General features: G+C 41.1%; 1 protein-coding gene across 1 annotated transcript in view; it reads left to right on the top strand.

Annotated features, from left to right (window-relative positions):
* Nucleotides 1–14,130, top strand: part of LOC118417820 (GDP-mannose 4,6 dehydratase-like) — a 43,350-nt gene extending 29,220 nt beyond the window's left edge. The window contains exons 11-13 of the mRNA XM_035823564.1: nucleotides 12,282–12,350; nucleotides 12,600–12,695; nucleotides 13,055–14,130. Coding sequence (XP_035679457.1) covers nucleotides 12,282–12,350; nucleotides 12,600–12,662 — 132 coding nt within the window. The 3' untranslated portion in view covers nucleotides 12,663–12,695; nucleotides 13,055–14,130. The remainder of the gene's footprint in view (nucleotides 1–12,281; nucleotides 12,351–12,599; nucleotides 12,696–13,054) is intronic.
* The last annotated feature ends 2,619 nt before the right edge of the window (nucleotides 14,131–16,749 follow it).

Below are 16,749 nucleotides of genomic sequence, written 5' to 3'. Positions count from 1 at the left end.
GCAGCTGTAGGATCAGTACCACTGGTGGAACTAAGAGCTGAGACTGTGCGGTGTTACCGGGTGGTCCCTGCTGCTGTATTGTTCTTCATGGACACACTATTGTACACGTGCATGTCTGTGGCATGATCCTGGAAAATCTCCGCACATCCAAGGATGCACCTGCAGCAGTTGTGTGTCATATCCAGGTGGCTTTATACTATAGATTGTCGAACTTTCTTCCTCCTCCCAGAAAATAAGAACAAAACTAAAGGAACTTACTGTACATGTGTTTCTCACCATATGAAAATGAAGTCACTTACACACAGTAACAATTTAACCTTTCAAAAGAGACAGTTTAACTTGCTATCATGCTTTTAAACCCACAATGACTTATAAAAAAAATTGTTTACCTGTTATACGAAACAAACAAAAATATCTACTGTAGAAGAAGTACCAAGAAAATCAGTGAAATGGACTAGTGAAATTTTAAATGCATTTTTTGCCCTAGTCTGTATTGGGTAGAGGCTTAATGTATATTTCGACTTCTATGTTTACATAATTTTTTCCTTGCTGTGATTAACCTTTTTTTCCCCTGTTACAACTACCATGTAAGGCCAACTTTTATAATGATATGGAAAATCAATTTGGAAGATGTTGTTATATAGGACAGCCTCATACAATATTTCCCCATACTGAGGAGTTTCATGTAATTACTGCACAATGGATCAACTTTACATGTAACAACCACACGTCTGCATCCTAAGCAAACATCAGGGTTTAAGAAATCTATCCAAGCAAGTTGTACTTGCATTGATGGTCTGACAGGTTAGGGTTAAGATATCAAAGGAAAGACCTTGGAGTGGGGGCATTTTGTCAGAGCACATAATTCCTTACATGTTTATGTTTCCACCTGTTTGACTTGTAACCCTTGTTAGATGGTATCTCCCCACCACATACCTGAAACCATTATCCCTCATTAGCAGCACAAAAACAACAAGAACCCCCACTTCCAGGGCAGCTCGGTTGCCATGGCAACAAACGTGACGCTTCGCCAGCCCGATATTGTCGGTCGAAGCACTCAGGATTCATGGGATTTGAACGTTGATCCTCAAAATTTTTCTTTGAACACTGGAATAAAGAAAAGACCTTGAACAAAGGCAGTATTGTTTTGGTATGAATTTGGCTTATGAAGTATGATGCATAATCAGATGATAATCCACTACTAACCTGTTTCTGCATTGTACAGTTGAAAGACATGTTCATGGTTTTGTTTTATTTCTTTAGAATAAGAATAAGAATTCAAGAACTCTGATTGGTGTAGCCCAAATGTCTTAAAAACTTGACTTGTTGAAACTGAGAGAGAGTGAAGAAGTGAAGCAAACTGCCCTCTGATATCTGTGCAAAGTCTTCCTTTTTGCTTGCAGTGATGACTCAACATCTGGCTGTGTTTGAAAACTTAAAGACACGTATTGAATTGATAGGTCTATCCCCGCCATTGTTTCTTTCGAACCTTGCTAACACCCAAACCATTGTTTAGGTATCAGGCCACAAACTCTTCATTTCCATGTAAAGCCCCTGCCCCTTCCTTTCTAGTCCCCCTTGCTACACCTGCGGCACTTCTCATGCATTTTGATGAGATTCTCATTAACATAACAATGCAATAACCCCACTGGATCACTTTTGTTAATGAGAGGGGTGGGAACTTTTTAAGGTTGCCCTCCCTCCAACTACTGCAAACTTGTTCAAGCTGGCAAGGTAGTAGTAATGCTGGAGGTCCTGTGTTTCAGGAGAGCTATACCTCAAACATGTTAAAAATCCCACCACACTTATAGAAAAGAGTGGGGTTCTGGGTATAAATGATTCAAACCAAGGAGGTTATACAGTGCCGTGCTTTTATAGAAGAAGAACTTTATTGCACGACAATTGTACATGATACAATGTATGGCAACAACTTATAACCTCCTTGTTCAAACTTTATGGTCTTGTATATGGGTTGACATCTTGAAAAGGTGATACTGATAGTCACCCATTGTGTCAATCCTTTCACAAATGTGGTAGATCTCAATAGATACTGAATAAGTAGGCTTGCAACGTGTAGTTTCTATATTTCATTGTTCCATCATGTGATTACCTCATTCTAATCTGATGAACATTTAAGTCTAAATAGATATACAATGTATTTGATTGCCTAAATTTGATGTATTTTTACTATGAAAGTTTTTCTATCAATCTAGACTGGATAGTAATGTTACAGGTTGCTCGTAATGTTTTTATACCTACATGTCTTTAATAGTGAAAAAAATTGGCTTTCTAGTGAAGTTTTCTTTCTGCAGTTAAAAAGTGTCCAAATTAGTGCCACATTCTACTTTACAAAGCAACGGAAACATATCACACAGTAACTTTTGTGTATAAAACATTGGCAGCTTTACTTGGCTTATCCCGGCACCCTGAAATTCATGAGAGGCGCTATCCCTCTTTTAGGTTATTCAAACGGGGGATATAAAGTTAGTCGGCCGTGTCTGTCGCATTGTTGTCCAGTAATTTCCCAGTTGCCACCCAGAGAGACATGTCTGAACTGTGGTGGGAGACCTATGTAGAAACCACATATGAAATATGAAATGTCAAGTTAAAAGTTATAATTCTGTTGGTGGTGATATCATTTTTAGATGATAGGGACTTGCCAAGGGAATTTATATGGGTCTTTTGAGAAATTTATTTTTTACGATTACTTTAACATCGATTTTCTTTCTCTCACACCCCTAATAATACATATGTTCTGTTCCGTAGTTCCTTTTTTCGTGACTCACTCAATCTTAGCCTTCAGCTGTGAAGGATTTGCGGTAAGCTCCTTCCAAAGAGTGTGGGGCAGTACAGGATAGGGCTATCATAGTAGCACCTAATCACCTGGAGATACTCACAATTGGGTCACACACCTGCAGAATTACCGCCGCTGATAACAAATGCTAGGTTTGATTGGAAACTGCCGTTGATAGACATCTGACATCGGTTTTCCACCATGTAACCAGAATATCACCTTATCTTTTGGATTACAAGACGGCAGAGGCTCAGGTCCATATTGTAGTCTTTCTTCTAAAGTTGGGTGCTCAACATGTGGCTGCAGTACTGAGATGGCGGCGTGCTTTGCTAGGGGGCGTTGCTGATACATCTCATTACATTGCACAGTCCAGGGTTCCTACCCAGCTCACACCTCCATTAAGTGTCCTTATCCCCCTATTCTCCTGAGATGACAAGGAACATCTTCCTATTGACCTCACATGACAACCTTTAAACACTGACTTCCTGGCCTTGGGGCTGGGGGATGGACCAACTGAACATTCACAAAGGGTGTGTTTAACCAAGGGGGGTAAAGTGCTCGGGGCTTGGCGTGGAAAAAGTTAGCACCAGGTATTCTTACAATGTGCTAGCTTTTTTTTTTTCATCACAGGCATTCTTAGAGAAAGTTGCTGCTGTGTATGAAAGATGTCTAAATGTTTGTATATTGCTTGAAATGCTGTATTGTACTGCCATTTTTCAAAAGATAATCTCTTTACTTATGCACCATCAGTGCTTTAGATACTGTAGTCACTGCTAGGGTTGTCACCTGCCAAATGTTGGTTGGCAGTAGTGTCTATGAATCGAAATAGGAATTCAATACTGTTCAATTTTTGTAGTCATGAACAAATGAAACAATCTGAAGTACCACTTTGGTATCCCAGTGTTTGAAGAGATTGTAAAAATATCTACTTTTAAAGCCAAGCCAACATTTACTATGACTTTGCCAATTATCAAATTAAACTACTTAAACAAAAAGTACTTATCACTGGTGGCAGGTTGGTCTGATCATGAAGACCATTCTTCTTAAGTCAGAATCTTAAATGTAAAATTTCTATCTGTGGTCAACAATATCAATATCAATGTTTGCACTGTTCACATATGCTTCCAAGCCTATTTTAAAAAACAGAAGTCTTGGCACTCACATCGATTGCTAGTTGCAGGCTGGTCTGCACATGCCTACATACTGTTTTTTTTTTCATTTTTGTTGAATGTACGAAAATGTATGAAGCCAATAGCTTGAAGGGGGGTTAATGCACCAGTGAAGGAACAAACAGGTTTGAATCAGTTGCACCTGAAATGGACAGTTGTTGTCAAAGGATTCCTTTTCACTCTGAAGTGCGTAAAACCAACAGATAATTTGTCATGTCTGTAACTTAAAAGAAGTGAGGGGGGTATAGACAAGAAATGCATTTTTCTCTGTCAGAAGTGGTACGGAGGCTGCATTTGTTAGAGAGTAATTGTACCATGCTCACTGCTCATTCAAGTCATGGAACAATAGAAATGTGTCCGTTTCACAAATAATTGTTAAGTGTCAACTGCATAAAATGTTACACAAGATGCATCGCATGCTTGTGTTGGTACACTGACAAACTAAAGGCTTGGTACAAAACACTTCCGTCCAAGCAGGACAAGCATGTATTTAATTTGTTGACGTTTTGGCGTCAAAAGACATTTGAATGCGTCAAAAATGTCCCGTCTTCCACGCAAGAGCAGAAGCAAAGACCGCGGCAGTTAAAGACACCAGATAGAGCAGAACTGGTCAGGGTATAATTTGTTGATGTTGCTTGGTAAGAATCAAGAAAACATGTCGCAAGTGTGTTACTCTCTCCTAAATAAATACTGGAAACAGTGGCGCGGGTAGCCATGTCTACAGTCACGAAATCATCCATGGCTTTACGGTTCACCAGTACGCATTGAGTGACGGATATCTTTGTTGTGAACCATGGCTTTGTTTGACGGAACAACGGGCGCAGATCCGTCGCCGCGCCGTTGGGGTCTGACCTTGTCGACAAGTTTTGAAAGTAACAGGAGATAGGGTAACGTTGGGGAATATTACCTGTCCTTTTGGGTGGCCAGGTGCTTTTGAACCATGAGGTCATGAGATCCTACAATTGCTCCTACTTACCCAAGTGGTATGCGGTACTTGGAGGCAGTGAAGGGCATAGGCCTGTAGGTGGGGAACGCACCATTAACATAGCTGATTGTCTGGTTTTGTTGGGTAAATCCGCACGACATGTTCCGTAGGGGATACTAATACACTCCGGGACAGACCTCGACTAGGCGTCCATGTTTTCTTTCCCTGCCCATTCAATATTTGCGTACAATATTGCCCCCTTGTGACCCGCTTGTCGGCCGTTGTATCGCCTCCTAAGTGATACTGGGGACGGGTGGAACGCGATCGTGTTGATTCCGTGCTTTGCCGACAGCGCGGACAATAGTGTCAGGTGTAGCCGGGATAGGTGTCATTCATCTTAACTTGGTTCCCTTGTCTCAACTGTACATTCATGTGCCTTGCTATTCATCGCCGATGTAAGTGCGGGCTGTCGTATGAATACCTCTTAGCAGATAGGATTCCAGATGGTATTACTTCGCCCGGGGAACAGGATTTTATTTGTTCTTCTGGCATGCAGGGTGCCTTTCAAAGACAAAAATATCGAGTTCTCTCTTCACTCTCTGAAAAGGTTCTCCCCTCAATTTGAGAAGAAGAATGCCCCGCCCTGCCCCGATACCCTGCCAAAGTCAAAGGGGAAGTGATCAAAACCCCAACCTCACTGATCGTTGGTAGGATCACTCCCCACCTGTTGTATTTACCTGTACAGACCAGGTGTTTACCTTACCTGAAGTACCTGTTTGGTTTGCAATCTCACCTGTTTGGTTATGGGACCGCTCTGTAAAGTTTGCTACACCCTTCTCGGGTTGGGCAAGTTTTCCCAAGCGGCCACCGACAACTAAACCTGTGTTGAGAGAAAACAGGGAAAGGTGTTCACACTTGTTACATGTACACAACTCAGCTCCTTGTCGCCTAAACAGTTACAAGCCTGCCGGGTTAAGTCGAAGGGGAGGGCCCTTTCCTCACCCTCCCTCGATCCGTTTTCACGAGTACGTGCAACATCCCCACATGCTTGTGCGACCGTTTGTTTGAGTTAGACCCTACTTGTAACCCAGACCAAAATCAAGACATGGTGTGTTTACAATCCAACACACTAGGGCGAAGAATAAGAACAAGTTGTCTTAGCTGGTAACCAGTGCTAAACAAACTGCTTTGAAGGTAGGAAGGTTGAAATGAAACATTATCTGAATGAAAAGCAAATCCTCACTCACATTCACTCTCACTCAGTCCAATACTGGCTAGTCCAGGGTTATAGAAAATCCAGAGTCATCAAATAACAGAAGGTATATCATTGAAATCTTTGTCCATCTTTGCTATGCACAGAAATGATTAAATTTTATTTCTTGTGATAATATACACCCATATACAATGTACAGTATTTTCTTTTGCCATGTGTGATTACCCATTACCCAATGCTATTTTGATAATTATTCCCAGAAGTATGTAAAGGTAGGTAAAGGCAATGGCCCATAGCCTATGTGATGCCAGTCTAGGGCATGGTATTGGAAAGCCAAGCCCATCGAACCTGTAACCTCTCAATCTCGCATCTGCTAGCCCAGCTTCTTGGCCAATCAACACCATCTATGTAGAGAAAATACAAGGATAACTGACAAAAGGGGAGTTATTGTGTGTTGCTCCCTGTACCTTGTCAGGATTGGACCTCACTCCCACTGTGAGGTTGTTTTTAAGAAGTCAACCACAACAAGTAGGCTTAAAGAGGGATTTCCTATTGGACAATTAGGAAAACAATTGGATAAGTGTGAAAACTATTTCTTACACAATGGGAGCTCTTAATGTAGTAAGGTGGTTAGATGAGGTAAGACATTGTACTTACAGTGACTGGTGACTGATACAAGTATTCTACAAATGAATAGCTTTCATTAATAGTTATCATTGCCTAGTAGTACACACATACATCTTAGCATTATGTCAGTCATATATAAAATGCACATATGATCAGTCAAAGCAAACCAGTGGTGGTAGCAGTGCAATTGTCAGTGGAAAGCGAGTTCAAAAGTGATGTCACCTGTAGAAATACATGTTCAAGTTCTTGTCTCTGGAAATTTTTGAGTGACAAGTAGACCCATTGATATACAAACCTTGGAAGATAGTTCCCCAGACCTCCAACATTTCGATCTGATCCCATGCTGTGTGTTAAGTCCCATTTCTCAACACTTCTCTATCTATCCAAGGTCATTTGCTATTCTCAAAAACATGTCTTCAACAAAACCAATGTTTACTTTTGTTCAGGATTAAAAACCTGTATGTATAGGTAATAACGTCCAGGCCAAAGTCAAGGATTAGTAATGTGTGTGGAATGCTGAGGTTTTTGCTTCCAACACAACTCTATGGAAAAAACCTCTCTAGATTGATGTTCCTAAAAAAATGATAGTGAGTTGTGTGATATTTAACAAATGCTGATAAAAAGATATTTTATTTGTTGTTCCTGATCACAGAAATAGTAATGCTCAATGGAGAAACTTTTAGTGTAATTGTTCCTTCTGCATGGTATACCATACCTGTATAGTACTCTGTATCTGTATCTACCGGTATATAGCCAGTGTAACCACACTTTGCCATGAAATACCACTCCCAGTTTTACAAGCATGCGGGACATTTTTCCATGATGGCACATCTTGCTGGAATTGTCATGTAAAGCCATCTAGTGAGGTTACCCCTGCTGTACTTGATGGCAATGAGTTCCACTCTACAATAGTTATTGGGAAAAGCAAATTTCGATGCTAGGTTGATAATGCTGGTACTGTACCTAGCCCAATTCTGTGTCATGTGTCAGAAATGTGGGGACGGACCTAACACAGCGAGGATAAACAACCGGTTTAATCGGCCACATTTTCAGCGGGTACAACAATATTTGTGTCTCCGCCCTTCATCTCAGCTTCAATTTGATGTTCCATGTCTTCTGTTGGAGTGAGTGTGGATTAAAATGACAAGGGAAATGCTACAACTATGGTAATGTGTTATTTTCCGTGTACCAGTGTTTAAGATATCAGTCTGCAAAGATGGCATTTGTTTTTATCCTGCCTGCTACACTAATTATAGGGCAAGCCCTTTCATAGTACAATGTAGCTACCAGCAGGCCACAGCCAAATCAATAGATAAGTGAAATAAATTGTTATGATCAACTTTTGCTTGGGATTATTTCAATACATGATTTAGCAGCAATATCAATATTTGGTATGTGCTGAGCTAAGTTAACGCTTCTGTAAAGTATGTGGTTCTGTCAAAGGGACTCGTCCATAACTGTCATTTTTGACACATGCAGAGGAGTTGAACAAGTGTCCCTCCTCTTGCAAAGAGATCTGCCATCTGTGCAAGTCATGATCACTTGTCATCACCCATGGTCCAAAATAACCCCAGAGTGTTCCTCCAACAGACAACTGGCCCACCCACACTCTGCCATTACAGACCATCACACCAGAGAGCTGAAAATAGGTTCTTACAAAAGTCTTCTCTCTCATGCCAAGATGCTTCAAAATCGTTTATTTTTCCAAGTAAAATGTTTCTCTTCTATTTGTGTGGCTCTTGTGTGAAAATTCAATCGTGACACATGGCTCGAATTAGAATTGATCACTTTTGAAAATACGTCAGTATGTATTACTTAGCATTGATTGTGTTGTTAGGACTTCTGTCCAGATTTCAAATTATAAGTCTATTGAAAATAGTTTTTCTGTACAGTAGCACCTGCTGGTGCCACCTGCTGTGACAGGCACACAATGTTTGGTTATGCTAACGCACCGTTACCTTTTCTGGTCAGGAGTTTGTGACTGTTCATTTATAAGGCAAGGCACAAGCAGAGGAAACAATGTTTGCACAAGCACACACTTCTGTCACAAGACAGGTCTAAGCTTCTTTTGGTGCCCTCCTTGTTTGGTGTTACCCCTGGCTGTGAGGCATGTGTTGTAGGAACCCCACTGACTAAGTCTCACTGAGTTTTTCCTTGTCCACCATTTCCTTTCAAGAATGATTGTAACTTTACCACTGTTATGGTTTTCAGGACAAGTGGAGCTGTAAAATAGTGCCATAAATGTCAAGGTAGTATACACCCCTAAACTCCCACCCTGCTCAGTAACTGACAGACGAGCATACTAATAATTGTACCATCTGTGTCCCTGTCATCTCCCTCTCCGACCGTACACCTGGTCTCCACGACAACGGACTTCCTCTAAACATTTGACTGCAGTCTGTCCACACGTTCGCTGACACGCGAGGCCTGGGGGTCACTTCCTTGCAGCAGCCAATGCTGTAGTCCTGGAGACATGCACTTGTTATTGAAGATGAGTGGACGATGTTTGGAGACCAAACTGTGACAGACTTTGCTCAAACAGTTGTTGTAGGAGGTGGAGGGGTACAGGACGTTTCTCTGGTTGGAACAACATCTTAAAGTTGTGTCTCCAAACATTCTCTAAGAAACAAGGAAGTACAAGTGTCCGATTGTGTATTGGAACTGTGGCACACCTTCTGTGTAAGCTCCTGACAGGCGGTATATATTTTCCAATATGGGGCTGTCAGGGGAAGCAAAGTTGATACTGTAGATGGTTCAGGTCACGAGAGGTCAAGAAGATGACCCAAATCTGCTCTATCACTAAAATAGGAGACAGAGGTTGTTTATACCCCCACAGAAAGGCTGTCTGAGATGTGTTTCCCTTAACATGTTACATGTCATTCAAATGTGTATCTATATAAAACAGGAAAAAAATCAGCTTTGACATATTGGGGTATGTAATGAGAAAACTTTTAAGTCAATTTTTAAAATGTCTTTCCAAATCTTTTTGTAGAAGTCTTTGTTATTATCTTGATCTGAACCTTAAATCTATGTAAAGGTTTGTTTTACCACTCAGAGTCATAATTATTGTGTCTGGGGAAAAAGATACATTTATTGGATGTTTATTTGTGGTATGACAGTTATAAGTGTTCTTTGTGGTAGGTCGTGTTGAGTGTTACGGGGCGCTTGCAGCTATAAAAGAGAAGGGTCCCTAGGTCGCGATTTGTTACCCTGAAGTTTGAAGAACTTTTGGACGCTGCTGTTTTTCAAAGCGTGTACGGGATATTGAGTTTCGGTCTCAGTACACGCTCGGCACATTCTCGGCATGCTGACACGGGTTTTATTGCAGGAGAAATCTATTGCAGGCCAGAGATCTTCAGCATGGTGCAGTCAGGGGTCACTGATCAAGTTTCTCCCACCAGTGTCCAGTATTTCTGGCATCAAGCCTGCGATGTGCTTATTCTGTTATCCTAGATAGTTGTCTCCTCCTCCTTCATACATCTCCATATTTTCATTTCTCATTTTTCCCATTCATGTTTTTCATCCCTCCATTCTTTGCAGCATTTTTTGCAGTGTGTGGCAGCACTACAGCTGTGTATAAATCAAATTATTTCAAACATCCTACTCTACGATGAAGAATCTACGTTCTCCCTTTCCTAACACTGTTTAGGGACTTCATCTTGTGATAAATTGCACTTTTAATACTGAACCACAATGTTAGATTTGCAAAGTGGTAGGTCCAACAGGATTATGAGTAATGTGGACCACTTCCTTGCTCAGCATCTACAGATGGCAGGATGGTCCATAATGGATGGGTGCCATACTTTACAGCAAGAATAATGTGGCACAGATATAAATAAACAGATCCAGTGGCAGGGGGACCACCTTCTATTTCACTCAGATAGGCAGTTGACAGCTGCTGAGGGATGCCAAAGGGGTTCTCAGGTTACTTGATAGATAGTCTTTTTAAATAAAATTCAGTGATATTAGTAAGAATATAATTTTCTTAGATTTGTTTGTGCTGTTGCTAATGCATTTATGCAGAGCGTATGGTACCTATCATTGTTCGGAATACCTAGGACATTATATTGATGATTCATTTGCCTCATGTTAACGTTTTCCTTCCAATTTCATACCGATTAGAGAAGAGTAGAAGCAAGTTCTTGCCGGGGATCTGGTTTCCAGTTTGGGCCACTCTCAGATTCACTGTCATTTCTGGTCTGCGTGGGTTGTCCAAAGCCCCATAGTTGTACATCCCTGGATCCACTGGTCTTTCCATATATGTTTCTCCATTGTATTTGTATTGTCTTTGAATTTTGTAACAAACAATGTATAGAGAGGAAGATGGCTAAACTACGAGTACAATGTCAAAAGAATGGTAGGGAAAAAAATCAAGGCCATGCTCAGTTTCCTTACAAGTTCCCATTCTTCTCACCAGATGTTATTGTGATCAAAGTTTACAAAGTCTTACAGCTATTTGTCATCCCTAGCTAGTGCAGTGCACTTGGTCCTAACCCATCAAACAAAAAATAGACTGGCCCGTGCCCATCCACCCTGACCTACCCCTTGACCCTTACATCTGTTCATCCAGAGATATTCAAAATATTACGCCACGTCTGTTTCTTCTCCAAACATCGGGCGTGTTTACAGATATTCTAGCATTGTTTATGATATCATAACCTGCTATTTGGTGTGATATCAGTGCTGGCGGTACACTTAACACTGCATGTGACACGTAGAGTCTGACTGGAATGTGTGCGTGATTGACTGGGCTCGGAAGGCAGTTATAAAAATGTGACATTGACATGTTGGTGGTCTGACAGTGTGTTTTCTCTGCCGGAGTGATGTCTGGGGTAATGGTGAATTGGGCCAAGGGTGTGTCTAGAAATGTTACTGTGTTACTAGGGCTGTCTCCAGGATCTACCCCTCTATCTGTCCTAGGACAGAACTTTGCTTGTTGGGATGGACCAAAAATACTGGGAGGTTTGCTGCAGTGCCATAGAAACCCGTTGGAGGTTTTGGCAACAACAATTCACATACCAAATGTCATAAATGTAACCTCCATTTTTGGTGGAGGTAATAATCCAGTGACAAATTCTTAAGTTATGCTGTGCACATGCACCTAACTAACCAACCACCCAGTGCCAAAACACAACCTTCTTGGGGAGACTAAACTGTTGTACAGTAACTAGTCTTCAATAAGGGAAACCATCATGCAACCTGGTCCCATAGGCAACCACTGTATCATGGAAATGTTACTGCAAATCTTGAAACTTTCATGTTGGTTTTATTTTCATGCCTCTCACGATGACCTTTCCACTGAGAATTCACAAGGCTGCGAATATACATTCCCGATGTACCAATGTACTACAAATCTGAACTGTTTCAACCTTGAAGTTGATATTCTGCTAAAACCTCCTTTTTAATCCCACCACAAAATAAATCTAAAACTTTCTCATCCGGGGCAAGATGAATCACAGCAAAGAAAAATGCATTTACAGTATTAACTTATGACTAGAGATGTTCCACTCCTCCTAACAATGTTATTTTGATTTCTGCATCTTTTGTCTGCAGGACTTCCTACAAGGAGACAGTACCAAGGCGAAGAAGATACTGGGATGGGAGCCATCAGTGTCCTTTGAGGTGTGTAGATTTTTTTTTCTCTTGTTGTCCTTTAGATTGGCTTTCAGATTATACATTTTGAAGAGGATTCAATGTTGTAGAATTCTGTTGTAATATACCTTTATCTTTCCAGCTTACTTGCAACATTGCACTCTATTTTGATGTCTGGAAAATATGTCTTGTGTGATAAATTTCTGTTACTTGTGTATAGGATACTTCTTTTGTTGTACCTCTCTCCATCATCCTTCTATTTTATTGTTGCTGAGCTAGGAGATGGTGAAAGAAATGGTAGAGTCTGACATTCAGTTGATGAAGGAACACCCTCGTGCTTGAACTGACCAATCATGGACAGTGTCTTGTATCAAGGTAGACTGCAGTATATGTCAGTGGAGTTGTGATTGGCTGGTGTTTAAGGTTTAAAGGTCATCACACTGTGTTGTCTACTTGTAGCACGCTCTGCACGACATCCATTTTTGTTTTTGTTTTCTATGTCTGCCTCTCCTTTGTTTCTTACATTGTATTTCAGTACTAACCTTCAGGTAAACTTGGATTGGGGTTACTCTCCAAGCAGAGGTTGGTGGCGAAGACCATGACCTTATTGGGAGTGCGGACAGAAAATGGGGCATCCTCACCAACCTCAGCTTGGATTGGGTCGGGGCTTCTTTTCACACACAAAAAACGCCATTGATATCGTTTAAAATGCTATTTCTGTTTTCTGTTTGCAGGCCCTAGTGGCCGAGATGGTGGATGCTGACATTGAACTGATGAGAGCACATCCCTCTGCCTGATCAACCAATGAGGACAGCCCAGTTCTGTAGGCTGGCCAATCAGACATGACATCCCTCTGCCTGATCAACCAATCAGGACGCTCCAGAGCTGTAGGCTGGCCAATCAGAAGTGACCCCGGAGAGACAACATTACTAGTTAGCACAGGTGTCATCACAAAAAGTGACCAATGAGGAAAAGCCTCTGATAAGTACCTGAATAGGAGAAAATTGATGTCAATCATTAGTTTCAAAATTACCTATTGATATATGCTAGAAAATCATGTGTTGCATTCTTTGTGGAAAAAAAAGAGATTTCCAATTGTAGAATTTAGAGCACTATGTAAATAGCTTATTTATTGCACTAGATCTGATAGGTTGCATAGACAAATGTCTTATCTTGATTTTATGAAAAATCTCTTAGATATCTACTTATCATCATAATTAAGTCATGAGCTTCTGGAAAGGTGGCATTATTTTGGAGTTGAGTTGGTAGGTACCTACATGTACCAGACTTTACCAGACACATCATCTCTTTGGAAGGTGTATCTGGTATAAATGGCCTGCCATTGGTCCAATCATCTTTTGATTGACAGGCTCATTGGACAACAGATGACCAGTGCCTTCTGATAACATAAACACTTTATGTTGCACAAGTGTATGGTTCAACAATAGTTTTTACTCAATAGTATTGTAATTTGCAGCATCAAAGGCACCGCACTTCAAGGAAAGCTTCTTGACAATATATTCAATGTTAGCATCTGCACTTAGTCTGTCCAAGAGATTCTTTTTGGGCTATGAAGTCCTGTGGCTGGCTAACTCTCATGGCAAGCCATTCTGTTTAGCATACCTGTACTTTATTGTAATGTGAGAATTTCATGGGACTACAATTAAGATAAAAAAAGTGGAGGGTTGGAAGGTTGCTTACACATTCCTATCAGCAATAATGGATACTGGACATTTCTTCAGTATATACTATAATTACACTTGTGTGAATGTTAATTTATTTCTCTTGCTTAATCTGCAATACATAAAAACTACTAGTAATTGAAAATGAATTAATGTTGGGAATCTGTCATTTCAGAGATGTATTTATGATAGAGTTGACTTCTTGCTAAATGTACTTTTTCATAGTCTCCTTTGCAGACTTCTAGGAGTGTTGGCATTTATTTTTGGAGGGCCAGCAAAACTCTCTCCCAGCAATAATAGAGAACCTGAACCATGTTAAAAGCGCTCCTCTCACCACACCCTCGCAGTACTCAAGAAGTAAAAGCACACACTGCCTCAAAGACATTAGTTTTATCACGATTTTATTCACTTTGTCATCAGGCTACAGTTGCACAATAATACCTTCAAGTTATGTCCGTTTGTCTGGCGGCATCTTAATTATGAGCTACTGGTAAAAAGTACTTAACCCGTTCATCTTGATAAAAAAAGGTCAGCTATGAATTTAGAAAATGCTCTTAATTTCCTCCCGCCACCAGTAAAACCTGTCCAATGTGTACCCAGTTCCTGTTTCTCTCCCCACACAAACAGACATGTTCTATAATTACCGCTGACGTCCTGTCCCACCTGGTCTGGAGGCCTACAAGTCTGACATGTTTTCTTTTCTCCACTTTCCCCTGTAATTGTCATAAATCGACGCGGGCGGACTGTTTGGGCAAGCGGCGGACCGTAGCTGGCAACATGCCGCTGCTACTTTTCACACTGTCCGCTCAAATTGAAACCATTTTGCCTGTCTTCTTTCTCAGTTTCAACCATTTTTCGTTTGTCAGCTTCTATTAACCCGTTTTTATTGAGGTGTTGACGTCTTTGCTGGGAGGTTTTGACCCTTTGAGAGGCACATTTTCCGTCCATGCGTCTCTCCGTAACTCAATGCGTGAACAGGAAATACCCCGCGAGACATTTTGAATATTTGCACAGACACACGAAACAGTTCCTCTGGCTCAAGGTCTGAATTATGGGTCAAGGGACCACGGTGGCCACGCCGGGGTCTCCTCTCTCTCTGCCAAGGCCGCTGGAGGAGAAAGAAACCCACCTGCTGAAGGTTTGAATCGGTAACGACATCATTTCCAGCTGCGGGTCGTCTGAAAGAGAAATCATCTGGTCCAAATTTAACGATCTGGAAAATTTGGCTAAATGGAGAAGCGAGCCCGGGCAGCAAGTTGGGTGGGCCCGGGGCGGGGCCGAGCTGTCAGCTTGGCGGGGCGGAATGTCCCAATCTGCCGCCGCCGAGTTTACAAGCTGCCCGGAGCTCCGAGGGGAGGCTTGTCCCTAAACAGTTTCACGGCAACGCGCTGAAACGCGATCCCGCCACATTTAGCCGTGTGAGCCAATTTGGGTTCAGCCTGGGTTCTGTTTGACTGTTGTGATGTTTTAAGGTTAAACTTAATTCCTTGAGACATTGACATATTTGTTGTGGACCCGGGGTAATCAGAGATGGCGTGCCCTGTAATACTTCCCTGTCGGTTCCAATGGACGGATTTCGGCTTGACATAAACGGATGGAGTCTTTAACAAATCACTCCTGTATACACCTAAAAAGTAAAAAGTAGAAGTATGCGATTATTGAAAGGACAATTGAGAGTTTAGAGGATAGATGATAACATTGTGATTTGTGTTTTTATGTTGTCTTCTTAGATTATTTTCTTGAGCTTCACCACATATGTAGAACGATTAAACGTAACAGGTGAATATGACATTTTCGAGATGTCAACCACTGTGTAAGGTTATATCTGCTCACCCCACTCTTCTTGATATTAAAGTTTGGTGGGTTCTTAACATGCTCGAGATGTGACTGTTCTCAAACACGAGACCTCTGACTTAACGTCTCATCTGAGAGGACGTCCCTTCCCGGAGTTAGGTTCTCATTTTCACCTGAGTCAAGTGAGGAAACAAGTGCACAACAATGGGGCCTGCTGGGGATTCGGATCCAGAAGTCCACAAACCTAACCATAAGACTACAGTTCTGTTTTTGAGAACCGAATAAAGATGCAGGGACATAACTCGCAGATGATGAATGATGCCAAGGAACGGTTGACTGCCCCGGGAACGACACCCCTCACCGTTCCCAGGGATGTCAGTTTCCTGGAGGTCCCCCACACGCTTCCTCGGCTTTATTCTTGTTACACAAACAGTTTTGAATCACTTTCAGGAACTTATAAGTGATGACTTTATTGTTGTATCCAATGAAAATCTTGCAATATTTTCAGCTGTAAAGAGAATCCTACGTTTGATGGTTGCTACTTTAGTTTATACAATTGTGATTGTATATAATTAGTATGTAGCATATCATAGTATAAGTTTAAGTGTTTTCTTTTGTATCCTGATTTGTTCAGATTCTGCAAAATGGACAAATGGAAATCAGTAGTAACTGTAACTACACTTAAAAATACTTATAAATAGAATAGATAAACAGCAATTTTTTACTTGAGAGCATCAAATTGTTTACATTTATATATTTATTCGTAGGCATAACAAGTTATGGATTTTGAGTATCATAAATCCTCGAAGCACCTTGTTGTTGGAGGCTATAATTGATTTTGGTGAATTGACGAAATTGACAAGTTCATGTTTGCATATCAAGTATCTTAGAATATCGTTATGAGACAAGTAATATCGTAAAAGGAAAAAATGTTGACGGGGATTCGATTTTGC

Source organism: Branchiostoma floridae, chromosome 6, assembly GCF_000003815.2.
Source record: "Branchiostoma floridae strain S238N-H82 chromosome 6, Bfl_VNyyK, whole genome shotgun sequence".
Taxonomy (NCBI): Eukaryota; Metazoa; Chordata; class Leptocardii; order Amphioxiformes; family Branchiostomatidae; genus Branchiostoma; species Branchiostoma floridae.
This window is presented reverse-complemented; position numbering and strand designations above follow the sequence as displayed.